This window comes from Carassius auratus, chromosome 2 (genome assembly GCF_003368295.1).
Source record: "Carassius auratus strain Wakin chromosome 2, ASM336829v1, whole genome shotgun sequence".
In the NCBI taxonomy this organism is placed as follows: domain Eukaryota; kingdom Metazoa; phylum Chordata; class Actinopteri; order Cypriniformes; family Cyprinidae; genus Carassius; species Carassius auratus.
Genome location: NC_039244.1, coordinates 6,674,969 through 6,689,705, shown reverse-complemented (window position 1 = coordinate 6,689,705; position 14,737 = coordinate 6,674,969). Strand labels below are relative to the sequence as shown.

The window sequence follows — 14,737 nt, the reverse complement described above, 5'->3', positions numbered from 1 at the left end:
TTGATATGTTAACATTTTTGTCATGATCCAGCACCGTGCACAACACTGGCATTCAAGCCAGTCTGGACTGCCGCAGCAACTCAGCACTCATTTCTTGGACACCAGGCAATGGTTCATTAAGTTTTAATGCAACACTACAGTCGCTCCAGGACCCCAAAAGCACAACTGCTTCACCAATGGCTCCTCCTGCAACATTGGCTCACTGCCGTGTGGTCAGCACTATAACATCTGTATTACAGGATACGGCCAGACCTGTTCAACCTCTTCTAAAGCCTTGGTCACTCTAGACACAGGTATAACATTAAATAATAACACAACGTGCAAATTGGTGATTCTTCTTGCATCAAATTATTTATAGAGCTAAAATCTTCTGCTTTTTGTGGCATGAATCTTTTCCTTTCCAGCTCCATGTGTTCCCACTCAAGTCAATGTGTCATTATCTGTGGGTCGGACACTGCTTCTGTTTCCTGGGCAGCATCCAGTGGCCTTGTTTCATACTATACAGTAACAGCAGTAGATGATAATGGACGTACTCTAACCAGCAACTCCAACAGAACTTCCTGTGACATCAGCGGCCTGTCGTGTGGTCAGGCGTACAATGTGTCAGTCACAGCTATGAGTGTGGACTGCACTGGGCAACGCAGTGAAGTGCGTCGCATCAGTACTGGTAAATATTTCTCTAAAATTGAACTCTTTATACTGCAAGTTTGTATAGTAGTATTAAAATCCAGAACGTTTAACTTATATTACACAATATTATTCTCTGCAACACTTGAAAAAAAAATAAAAATAAGAACATTCTGAATAACTTCTATTAAGTGCTTTGATACGGTGCCTGCTGGCTGACTTGTTACGAAGAGAGTCAGAGACGTTCAGGATCCAATTACAGTATTTATTTAAGAGTGGTTAGACAGGCAGAAATCAGGAATGGCGTCAGGGTATGTCAGGGATAACCAGAATCGAAAACAGAAACAAGCAGAGGTCAGGGAAGACAGCAGAGAATCAGAGTCAGTGTAAACATTCCAAAATTAGACACAGGAAGAACAAATAGAGGGAAAACACTCAGAAATGCTAGACAGTTTAGTTTACACTTGAGGTAAATTGGTCTTTCTAGCGAGATTCCCAATCGTCGGTCACAGACGTGACGTCTCCGTTCCCTCCATTCAGGAACGAGGGTTACAATACGTAATCAAAATGTCAATTGTTCGCTACATAACGTGCAGTATATACTGTATACTGCTTACTTATTTTAAGAAATAGTATGTAAACATATTATTCAATATTGTTTAAGTTAAACAATGCTTCTTTCTTGTCACATGACCTGATTACTTTGCAGAGCATGTTTATTTAGTGAGTGGCATCAGGTGAAATAACATAGGTTCATTTAGAATAAAATCTCAAATCTTATGTAAAAAAAAAAAAAACAATGTCTTGCAAATCAGTTAAATGAGTTGAATTTGGACAAAGACGAGTGCTTTGCATTGTGGGATTCAGCACCCAGACTACTATGGTCTGAATTATGCTCTGCACATTTGTTTTTTTTTTCATGATACACAGGTCAGTAATATTTTTTTAAAGAAATTAATTAATACAATTAATACTTTAAATATTTCTTTCTGAAAAATCATGTGACACTAAAGACTGGAGTAATGGTTGCTGAATCCAGCCTTTTAACAGTGTAAACATGTCAGAATGCATGAAATAGCATTAGACCTCCCCTTTAAAATGTAAAATACAAATTGTGTAAAAAAATAATTAATACAAATTTAAAATGAGGAATAAAATGCATGTTTACACAGTAATAACGGACCTTTTGAAACTATCTATCTCCTTTAGCTCCCTGTGACCCTCAAAACATCACAACTGTGCTCCAGTGTGACACCAACACAGCCAACGTGACATGGGCTGTCAGCGCAGGAGCTAATGGGTACACAGCAATTGCAACAGACAGGCAGCAGCAACGTTTAGCTTCTTGTCACTCTATGGGAACTTCCTGTCAGCTGACCTCTCTGCCGTGTGGGATGAGACTAAATGTGACTGTCCAAGCTGATGGCACCACCTGCAACAGCAGCTCTCAACCTAAAGCTGTAGTGGAAACAGGTGACAGCTCATGTTAACTTTTGCTGATATATGTGAATCATAACAACAACGCGTACAGAAAATTGGCCCTTAAATACATTATATGTATGAATTTCAGTGCATTAGATAAAAAAAGTAGCATTTCCTTGTTTATTTATCAAATGATATATATCTTTAGAATATGACCAACTAAACCCATAAAAAACTTGTTATTTTATTCACTGACATTCATTCATTTTTAAACGTAGCTTAAGTGTCCACATGTTATTTTCAGGGTCCACATGTATTTATAAACAAAAAAAGAAACAAAACAAAATAATACACCAAAATTCAAAGGTTTAGGGTCAGTAAGATTTCAAAATAAGATGAAATGTTATAATATTTTTTTTTTTTTTGGGAAATAAATAAATTATTTAAATTGGTAAGAACACATTACTTTATTCAAAAGTGACAGTAAAGACATAATGTTACAAAATATTTAGATTTCAAATGAATAATCTTCTTTTGAATTTTCTATTCATCAAAAAAAAAAATATATATATATATACATATATATATATATATACATATATATATATATATATATATATATATATATATATATATATATATATATATATATATATATATATATATATATATATGCAAAATATTTAGTAGAACAACCATTTTAAAAGTTGATAGGATTTCCCAAATCAGCGTATTAAATGATTTCTCAAGTACCATGTGATATTGAAGACTGAAATAATGGCTGCTGAAAATTCTGCTTTGACATCACAGGAATAAATTACATTTTAATGTATATATATATATATATATATATATATATATATATATATATATATATATATATATATATATATATGGTATTTAACATTTTAATAATGTGTCGTAAGATTAAGGTTTTGGTTGTATTTTGATAAAATAAATCCTGCCATGGTGAGTATACGAACCATCTTTCGTGAAAAAAAAAAAAAACTAACTCAAACTTTTGAAAAGTACTGTATATGTTCACTTTTTATATATAATCTGTTTTTAATATTACCTCCACTTCTCTAGCTCCCTGCATTCCCACCAGTGTTGCTGCCGCTCTAAACTGTACATCCAACATTGCTTCCATCACCTGGTACAGTGCACTTGGTGCCACTTGGTACTTGGTAAAGGCGGAAAGCAGCCAAGGGTACAAGACATCCTGCAACAACACTGTCACTCAATGTGATATCCCAAACCTGCAGTGTGGCCAGGAATATTCCATCACAGTCATGGGCATGAATGGTGTCTGCATGGGCCCGGCTAGCCAGCCTATCACTCTCGTCTCAGGTACTTGAACTCAGCTCATTAGTGATAACTAGTGATTGAAACAACAAACTGACTTCAGTTTTTCTGAACAAATAAGAAACTACGTAACACCCTAGCAGCCATACAGCAATACCTTAGCAGGTTTTTCATGGCAAGCACCATTCAGTAAATGTGAAAACATAATCTGCAGTTTGATGTGTTAACATTTTTGTCATGATCCAGCACCGTGCCACAACACTGGCATTCAAGCCAGTCTGGACTGCCGCAGCAACTCAGCACTCATTTCTTGGACACCAGGCAATGGTTCATTAAGTTTTAATGCAACACTACAGTCGCTCCAGGACCCCCAAAAGCACAACTGCTTCACCAATGGCTCCTCCTGCAACATTGGCTCACTGCCGTGTGGTCAGCACTATAACATCTGTATTACAGGATACGGCCAGACCTGTTCAACCTCTTCTAAAGCCTTGGTCACTCTAGACACAGGTATAACATTAAATAATAACACAACGTGCAAATTTGGTGATTCTTCTTGCTTCAAATTATTTATAGAGGTAAAATCTTCTGCTTTTTTGTGGCATGAATCTTTTCCTTTCCAGCTCCATGTGTTCCCACTCAAGTCAATGTGTCATTATCTTGTGGGTCGGACACTGCATCTGTTTCCTGGACAGCATCCAGTGGCCTTGTTTCATACTATACAGTAACAGCAATAGATGATAATGGACGTACGCTAACCAGCAACTCCAACAGAACTTCCTGTGACATCAGCGGCCTGTCGTGTGGTCAGGCGTACAATGTGTCAGTCACAGCTATGAGTGTGGACTGCACTGGGCAACGCAGTGAAGTGCGTCGCATCAGTACTGGTAAATATTTTCTCTAAAATTTTACTTTGAATACTGCAAGTTTGTATAGTAGTGTTTAAATCCAGAACTTTTAAACTATATTACACAATATTATTCTCTGCAACACTTGAAATAAATAAATAAAATAAATTAATAAAAATTTACTGAATAACTTATGTTAAGTGCTTTGATACGGTGCATGGGTGGTGACAGGGTTGGTTCACTTAGTTTTGTCGTGGCCACGACATAATAACTTGTGGGAAAGTGATAATATGTCATGGACACAATATATATTTTTTCTGAACATCATATTAACTCATGGGAATGTGATATTATGTCATGGCCACAAGATCATTTTGCCGAGGTAACAACATCCTTATGTCATGACCTCGGGATTCTATGTTGAGGGAACGACATCCATTTATTGTGGCTTTGAGTTTAATGCGTAAGCAAATCTGCATCAATACGCATCAAACTTGTGGCCACAAGAAAAATATGTCGTTCCCTCAACATAAGAAGTTGAGGATGAGAAATCGATGTCATTCCCTCAACATAGCATCTCAAGGCCACGACATATTATCACGTTCCCACAAGTTATTATGTTGTGGCCATGACAAAACTAAGTGAACTGACCATGTCTCCTCCCGGGCACCATAAGTTACTTTGGCTACAGTACTTCACATTTTAAATGCATTTGACAGCAGACCACATATTCTGTAGAGAAAGCTTAGTTTTTAGCCTGGAATATTCTTTTAAAAATTCTAAAGTAATACTTTGTTTACCTTTGTCTCCCAGCACCCTGTGCTCCTCAGTCTGTGGTCAGTCAGCTCTTAGACTGTCGAACAGGTGATGTTCAGATCAGCTGGCAGTCGAGTAAAGGGGCACAGATCTACTATGCTCAAGCAAAATCCACAGTCAAGACTCTGGTGTGTAACTCTACCTCCACGTCCTGCATAATCCCTGCAATTTGCTGTGGGCAGACGCACACTATCACTGTGGTTGCAGTGGCCAACAGCTGTAGCTCCAACACCAGTGTGACCAGTCAGGTCACGGCAGGTACAGTAGCATGTGGACAAAGCTGCAAGCTTCTATTCTAAATAAATATGCACACAATCAAATTTGCACACATGAAATTTGAAATGTTGTTTAAAAAGAATATAGAAACTTCCAGGCAAGTGTGTTGAGGCTAGCTGGAGCTAAACTCCCTGCTCCAGTCCAGTCCTCCAGGACCAAGTTTGGATCTACCATGTACTCATTTTGTTTTCTATAATTTACACCCAGGTCCTTGTGTACCACAAAATGTGTCGGCCAGTGTAAGCTGTAGCAGCAACATAGCAAGTGTAACCTGGGGGAGCACCCAAGGGGCGGAGCTTTACACAGTGACAGCCAGCAGTGCTAACGGCCTTTCAGCTAACTGCACCTCAACATCCACTTCCTGTAACCTGCCAACTTTGACCTGCGGACAGTCTTACACAATCACAGTGAAGGCAAAGGGCAGCAACTGCAGCAGTGGGAACAGTGCGCCTGTTCAAGTTCAAGCAGGTTTGTTTCTTATTTCACATCAGGATTATTTTTAAAGATGAAGAATGTCTTTTTCAGTTAAAAACTGTTAAAGAAAGTCACTGAATTCATTAACATTCAAGTTTTACCTTGCTTCTTGTGTTCTAGTGCCCTGTACCCCAAGTAATGTCCTGCCCACCATGGATTGTGTCACAAATGCTTTAGTGGTATCATGGACACCTGGTGCAGGAGGACAGTATTACACGGCCACCTTGCAGGACAGCAATGGACTGTCCACCACCTGCCAGTCTACAGGCTCACAGTGTAATGTGACAGGGCTCAGATGTGGTCAACTGTACCATATCAATGTGACAGCGTCAGATGGTTTGTGCAGCAGCCCTCCCAGTGCCACTGTGAACACTAACTCAGGTAACATAGAAACACATACATGCATATACAGTACGTGTCTATATACTCTATATACTTCTCACTCTAGCTCCCATAGAGACTGCTTACTATTTTTAAGAAATACTATGTAAAACAGATTATGCAACATTTTTACAAGTTTTAGACAATAATTATTTCTCAAGAATCATGTGACAATGAAGACTGGAGCAATGTATGTATATATATATATATATATATATATATATATATATATATATTAGGGGTGTAACGGTTCACAAAATTCACGGTTCGGTTCGATACGATACACTGATGTCACGGTTCGGTTCGGTTCGGTTCGATACGTTTTAGATACAGCAAAATGTAAAAACATCTCAACTTTTCAGAATGCCGCAAGCGCACCGCGGGTCATGTGACAAGAACCAACCAATCAGCTTCATCCTTTCCCGTAACAACGTTGAGAGCTCAGCCAAGATGAAGGAACAGCTGATCATAGTTGTATATGGATTGCAATTTTGAAATAAATTCAGAAGCAGAGCTACTGCAAGCGATTTTTAGAGCTGCAAATCCATTTATCCTTCGCTGAAATTTCCGCGTCTCATGGAGAGAGCACGTCATTGTTGCTTAGCAAAGACAGACGCCTCAGGAGAAAGACGCGCTTAGCGTTTTCCATGCGTTTTTAGGCACGATATGTGAACGGCCCCTAAGGCGCTCGCTCACTCAGCACGCGCTGAAGGCTCGTTGCAAAATGTCTAATGCATTTAACAGACCAGAAATATAAGATCCTAAAATAACCAACAGGTCTGGTGTTTGGGTTGGATTCCCTGTAAGCTATAGTGTCTAAATGCTGCAGGGATAGTTTGCTGCGTGCATGTTTCTCCTTTTTTTCGTCTTTTCCCAGATAGTACTGACGCATATATCCCAGATATTCCCGCTGGTTTTTTTTTTTTTTTTTTTTTGTAATCCCGCTGGTGTACCCTGTCATGTTGCAGATGCGACATACCGTTGTTTATTTATCCACCACTCTCTTGCCATCACCATTATAGCTTAAAGGGAATCCAAAGTGCACCCAAACACCAGACCTGTTGGTTATTGGAGGATCTTCTCATTTCTAGTCTGTTAAACGCATTGGCTATTTTGCAACGAGCCTTCAGCGCGTACTGAGTGAGCGAGCGCCTGCTGAGTAGCCTAACATAAACATATAAGATGGTGTTTTTTTCTTCTTCGGGAGTGTCAGGGGCGTTGCCTGTTACGTTGTTTGGGTTATTGGGCTACCTTGTTGAACGCATATCATTATATTTCTTTCTCTCTCTTTTTTTTTTTTTTTCAAATATAATTAATTACTCCAACGAACCGTTCGGTATACATAATGCGTACCGCGTACCGAACCGAAAGCGTCGTACCGAACGGTTCAATACGAATACACCGTTACACCCCTAATATATATATATATATATATATATATATATATATATATATATATATATATATATATATATATATATATATATATATATATTCTTTCTAGATTTAGATCTAGGAACATGATACATTATTTTAGACTTTGTTTGGATAAAATATGCATCTTGTACATAAATACATGAAACTAAATGTTTGTAATATCATTGCAGGTCTGTGTGTTCAATTATTTAAATATTTTGCACATAAATTGCACATATTTAATTAATTTCTAAAGGATTCTGAAGCCACCATCAGCTGTGCAATCACCAGAATATAAAATCATAATTTTACCAAACTTTTGACCAGAAGTGTATGTGCTAGCAAAAAGGATGTATCATAATTAATATGATATGGAATAATAATAAATATGCTTCTGTTTTTTTCAGCACCATGTCTGTCCACCAGTGTGTCTGCCGTAGTGGACTGTGCGACAGATTCAGTTCTAGTGTCCTGGAGTTCCATTGCTGGGGCGGAGAATTACTCTGTGACAGCTTTGGGGTCAGGAGGTCAAAGGCTTTCCTGCTCAACCAGTCAGAACAACTGTAACATGTCCTCCCTGCAGTGTGACCAGCAGTTTAACCTCACATTCACCTCTACAAACCAGCAATGCCAGATGACCTCCGCCACCAATGTCACGTTTCAGTCCAGTGAGTTCACAAAGCATTATGTGTTGAAGGGGTTAAAAGTTGAAGCACATTAATTAGGGTCAAACCTTTCTGTGACCCCCCTGCAGGACCCTGTGCACCACTGCAGCCGGAAGTCTCTAAACTGTGCGGTAACAAAATGTCAGTGATGTCTTGGGATTTGAGAGAAGGAGCTGGTTACTACATCGCCCGAGCCGTCAGTGCAGTAGGAGGATACCAGCTCTGTAACTCCACCAACTCTGTTTGTACCTTCTCTACTCTGGGCTGTGGCGAGACCTACACTTTTTCTGTCACCGCCCACAGAGACCGCTGCCAAAGTGACCCCAGTGCACCTGTATACCTTACTACAGGTACGGCATTATGTAAAAAAAACCCTGATATCTCATCTTGGGTTTTAAACGGAAAAGTATTATTATTATGTATTTTAATAATAATTTATTTAGAAATGTATTTTATTACTATTATTATAAATAATAAAATACATCTGTGTATTTATTTAATTTGTTAATATTTTATTTGTATAGTTCATTTATTATTATTGTCCCTATTATACTATAAATATAATAATTATTATTATTATTACAACAGATCATTACAGATATTAAAATATTAATAATGGTTGTATATATTTTATAATTAACATTTTATGTATTTGATTATTGCTATTACTAATTATAATATTATATTACAGATATTAATATTATTACAGATATAATAATGTTTATGTTTATTTTTACTATTATTTTTTTCATTGCCACTCCCTTTCTCACTCAAGTATTTTTGTGATTACAAATTATAATACATTTATATTGTTAATATTTTTTCCTTTAATTAAATGTTTTTAAAATGAATATTTTAATGAATTATTATTGTTATTATTAAAATATAATAATATTAAAAATAACAATAATAATATAAATATTATATTGTTAATATCTTTATTTGTACAACTAATATTTTATTTAAATAATTTTTATAATGCTACAATGTAACGGTCTCCCTGTACCTCTCCAGATCCTTGCAAGCCAGAGAACGTGACTGCTAATGTTTCATGTGACAGTGAGACGGCAGCGTTTAACTGGTCAAAAGCCAAAGGTGCATCATTCTACACTGTGATGGCAATAGGGAGTCTGGGATATATTGCAGAATTCAACACTACTTCTACTAACCTGTCTGTTCCACTGCTCTGTGGACAAAGCTACAACGTGTTTGTCGAAGCGCATAACATTTACTGTGAGAGCCCACCAAGCACCGCTGCAGTTTTCAGACTCGGTATGTATCTGAAATTAGACATAAACCTGCTGTACACTAAACAAAAATCCACAACCTTAAACACTCAATGGCAGTATGCAATTTCCTGTTATTATAAGAGCTCTCTCGAAGGTGATCATTACATAATAAGAGATCTTAACACTTCAGTTCCACTTAATTAGCTATTAAATATAATAAAACGTCTAATATTAGCATGATTTCATTATTTATATTGTATTTTTTGTTGCATGTATGTTTCACTGAAAGTCTCTTTCACCAACAGCGGTTGTAATTTAATTTGATAATTTTCCATCCCCTCTCTGATATAAGGGTACATCTCATGAAATATTTAAAGAGCAAAACATTTGTTCACACCAAACTCCAAATAAAAAACTAAGAAAATATATTGTCGACTTTTGGCTATAATATAATATTTGCATTTTTATTGGCAGTTATTGATGTAGCATTGCAGCAAGGAGTACACCACTGTTGCTGTGTTGGCTTACCTTATATGGTTTCCTGCTGGTGTAGTTAGTATAGCCCCACCCTTCAGTAACATCTTGGTTCCTTTTCTCTCTTTTCTCAGCTCCATGTCCCCCTCAGAACGTATCTGCCGTTGTGCAGTGTGATTTAGGGTCTGTGCTGGTGAGTTGGAACCCAGCAGTTGATGCAGGCCAGTTCAGAGTTGAACTGGAGTCCCAGCGCACCGGTGCTATCTCCTCCTGTATCAGCACAAACACGCAGTGCTCCATCGCCCATCTGCCCTGTGGAGAGAGATTCAACCTCAGTGTGGTGGCACTGGGGGGCAGCTGTCAGAGTCAACCAAGCAGTAACCTTTCCATCTCCTCAGGTTGGACACTTGCACAAAAATACTTCCTCAAACAGATTACAATTGCCATATTTATCTAATGCACCTCATGTCTGATGTCTTCTCTATACAGCTCCATGTATCCCACAGGGAGTCACTGGTACTGTGGACTGTGTAACTAACTCTGCATGGGTATCATGGGATGTAGATAATGGTGCAGAATCTTACACAGTGCTGGCTGTAAGGGATGACGGTCACAATACCACCTGTAGCAGCTCAAACACCACCTGTAATGTAGCTGACTTGGGGTGCGGAAGGAGCTACACCTTTAACGTCACTGCCTCAAGTGCTGCTTGTGTGAGCCCACCCAGTAACAGCTTTCAGCTGGAGACAGGTAAGTACCCCTGCAGTAGAGAGCTTTAGCCCTCTTTTTTGAGACCATGTGTATCTCAGTCTCAAAGTATGTATAATCTCTCTCTCCAGCACCTTGTGCCTTGTCATCCATCGTGGTGGTGGCTAAATGCAACAGTTCTGTTATCATGGTACAGTGGCAGAGAGCTCAGAGCGTAAAGTCTCTCTACATTGCCACAGCAGTGGATCAAGACCGTTCCCTGCTTTCCTGCAATAGTTCCACTTCTTCATGCAACCTTACCAATGTGCAGTGCGACAAGGAGTACACCATCATTGTAGCCGCTTCGGCCAACCAATGCAGCAGCCTCCGCAGCCCACCCTACAAGATCAGAACTGGTACAACCATCAATATCATGTCATAGCCATCTAATAAAACATGAAAATATGTTTATTTTAGAAAACAAACCATTAGTAATCAGTAACTATTCATGAGCAACCATCACTATTATTATTGCTCCAACTTGGAGTTGGGAATTTACCCTTTAAAGAGGTGCGCTACTACTTCCTTAGTTGATCTGACTTAGAATTTTTACCGGATGGATGAAGAGAAAAAACTTGCATTAAAGAAGGGACCTCGGTCATATATTTAAGGACCACGATTTCACTGACACCTGGAGCTGGGGCTCCTTTGACTTGTTTTCTAGCCACTGAGCAACCACCCAGAAACACTAGCAGTCACCTAGAAATCAAATAGTAAAGTGCTAACAACCACTCAATACATCATAACATCTGCATTGGGGGACTTTTCTAGTTAAATAATCGCAGCTGCATTCGGTAGACCGGGGTTATACAATCCTGCTCATGGGAGACAACCTTTCTGTGGAGTTTCGTTCTGAACTGCCTGGAAGTTTCTAGTAATCATGAAGACCATGAAAATATAAGGCTGAAGCTAAATTCAACAGGAAGGTAGACTTCCAGGAGCAGGACTGGAGACCCCTGATCTACAGATCTATCCATCTATGTTAGATGTGCTTTCATTACACTAGTATTCAGTCTCTTCTAATTTCTTCCTTTGATTGTTTGCAGCACCCTGTCCACCCTCATCAGTACAGGCCAATGTAGACTGTCAGTCGAAGGATGCATTTGTGTCATGGGACCCATCATATGTGGCAACGTCGTACCTGCTTACTGCAGTCGGCAGATATGGAGACTTGAAGACGTGCAATACCTCAGACAATAACTGCACGCTAAGTGATCTGCGTTGCAGCAACACCTACTATGTGTCCGTTTCAGCCAGTAACAAGAACTGCACCAGTCTGCCCAGTGCTAACATCACCTTCCAAACGGGTAAGAGAACACTAATTCTTTTCCTTTAAATTACGTGACCAAGGTTTTTACATTTTGTAAATATTTATTGTAATGTGTTTGTTCTGTAGTCCCGTGTGGGCCAGCCAACTTAACAGCAAACATACTGTGTGGGAACAGTAGTAGTGCCTCCTTGTCATGGGCGAGGAGTACAGGGGCGGTGGTCTACAGGGGACTTGCTCAGTCAGAAACCGGTACAACATTCTACTGTGAAACCCCAAACACGTTCTGTACTCTGGAGGGCTTAGTGTGCGGCACTGTGTACAACTTTACTGTGCAGGCAACAGACGGTCTCTGCAACAGTTCCTTGAGTGAACCTCAAACTAAGGGAGCAGGTACAACAATCATCAGTCCTCCTCATCACACAGTAATCGGCTTTCTTTGAACTGATCTGCTAGTATTTGACATTTCAGAATATTGCTTTTGGAGTGGACTTGAATCTGTTTGACAACAACGTTTGGTTAAATTTATTGGTACGGTTTCTGCACTTGTGTGTTCAAGTCCACTGTTGTATGGTTGTCAGTTAGTATGAAAGCAACTTGACCCAAACCACTACTGATAAAGATCTTCAAGGATCTACTTTTAGCAGAGCAGAGCCAAGAAATAGTTTCGGCACCTTCTTCTGAGTCATTGTCTACCTTGTTAGCAGCTACTTACATTGACAATGTGTCTATGAGTTGGATATCACATAAAAAAAGGTCTTCTACGAGAATAGAAAAAAATATCTAGTAAACAAAATCAGAAAGGATATAATGTTGGCAAATCTATACTATTTTGATTCTGCTTCTTTGGGATCCCCAATTGGAAAACAGGTTTTAAGTCTTTTTGTCCATGTCTTTCCCTCAGCTCCTTGTCCTCCAACTGGATTTAGGGTTGTCCCTCGTACAGTAGTGAATGATACTCAGATCTTGAGGGCATCTTGGTCTACTGTGAATTGTCCTAATTCTGAATACCTCCTGGCACTCACGGGCAGCATTCAGGGCAACAGCCAGGGACACTTTGACCTAGCCTCCTATTGGACAAGTCGCAGGTTCTTTGAGGTCCCCCTCCCTTGTGGCTCCGCTTACAGTGCAACTATCAGCGCGAGGAACTCTGCCGCCACAAGCGACAAATCTGCTGCAATCACTGGAACTACAGGTGCACAATGTTCAGTCATCACAGTACTATCTTCTTACCCTACATAAATTGCAAATGAAGATGCTTAAAATGCAAAAACATACATCTGTTCGTTTCTTTCCCTCAGTACCTTGTGCACCTCTGAATGTGACGTTCTCTGCGTCGCTGGCGAAAGTGGGATGGAACGAGTCTCTATTGGCTACAAACTACACTGTGTATGGGGTTACTTCCTCTGGTAGGACGAAACTATGCATGACCTCAATGCTCCTCTGCTCTGTCACCAATTTCAGCAGTGGCCAGATTGTCGTAACTGCCAGCAACACTGCCGGGGAGAGTGGTGACTCAGTGCCTGTTTCAGGTAAGTAGCTGATTTTAGAGAACAGGAATCAAATATCAGAATAGAAGTAATTTTCACTAAAACATAAAGTTGACAGAATCTTGCTTTTGTGAAATCCGTGTCACCTTTGACCTTGTCCATCCTTTCGCAGTGACAGCAGTTCGCAGGAGGAGGTGAGTCCTGGCACAAAGTGAGAAAGGTGAGTTGAGGCCCAGGAGCAAAAATTAATATAAGCGATGCCATGATGCCACCCAATGTTTTTTTTTAAGTATTTATCCACAACAGCTCCTCAACATCTTAAAAAAAATATATATTTACAAGCAATGGAAACACTTCAATGTCTTTAAAAGATTTCCAGTATTAACCCTTGCTTCTCTCCACTATAGGACTGACCAACCCTGAGTAGATGCTTGCATCTCATCGCACTCAAACTCTTGCCTCTGGGAATTCCTGCACTTTACCTTAGAATTTGTTAAACTATTATATACAAATATTCTGGTTCAAGGTTCACCTTTTTTTTTTTTTTTAAACAATATTTAAGGGTGGAATAGATTGACTTTTAAAATGTTTTCCAAAATCTGTGGTTTCTGGCTGAAGGATTTACTTTCATCCAAATATATATACATATATAAAAAGTCTTCTACAAACATGCATTCTTATGTTTTTGTATACGAGTAGTTATATTAAATACAAAGAGCATTTCTCCATGTGATCAGTCTTATAAATTAGAATGTGTAAAATAAATTAACCATATACAAAACAACTGCTCTTCTTATCATATGAATGTTCTAACAAGGAACTGATGAGGGCACAAGTGAAAGCAAAAAAGCACTGAAAAAGACATCTTTGAGTGAATGAACTACTCATCCCATGAACCAACACTGACAACAAAATTTAAGTTGATAAAATATAAACCTATTGACTATAAATCATTTTAATTATACCATTTTTTAAATTGATTCCAAAATATGAATACTTGTACAAGCAATTTGAGAGCAGGACTGACTAGACGGTCACAATACTTCATGGGAATGGGTAACCACTACTTCTCTCACCTACACAGTTATCAGATCTCTCTTTATAATCATGAATAGTACTGTACTGTTAAAATAAAGCTGAAATCATACAGCAAAAGCACGTCTTAATTTAACCTAAAAACTCATGGCAGGTTTGTCTTAAAAGGTTTTACACACACTCTATAAAGAAACTATGAAGAAAACGAGTGACATTTTTACTTGCAGAACCTTGCAGTTTGGCTTATTGAAAGTGAAAGTGACAT

The 14,737-nt window shown here is 38.8% G+C and overlaps 1 protein-coding gene across 1 annotated transcript; it reads left to right on the top strand.

Moving 5' to 3' along the window:
- Nucleotides 1–176: 176 nt before the first annotated feature.
- On the top strand, nt 177–14,719 carry LOC113040326 (serine-rich adhesin for platelets-like). Its single transcript, XM_026198670.1, has 21 exons — nt 177–277; nt 405–667; nt 1,837–2,100; nt 3,139–3,399; nt 3,601–3,864; nt 3,978–4,241; nt 5,016–5,276; nt 5,502–5,762; nt 5,889–6,149; nt 7,973–8,233; nt 8,320–8,580; nt 9,245–9,502; nt 10,068–10,331; nt 10,423–10,683; nt 10,773–11,036; nt 11,727–11,987; nt 12,077–12,340; nt 12,852–13,142; nt 13,249–13,479; nt 13,610–13,657; nt 13,845–14,719. Exons 1-20 carry the CDS (start codon nt 177–179, stop codon nt 13,633–13,635), a joined length of 4,842 nt encoding a protein of 1,613 aa, XP_026054455.1. The 3' UTR covers nt 13,636–13,657; nt 13,845–14,719.
- The last annotated feature ends 18 nt before the right edge of the window (nt 14,720–14,737 follow it).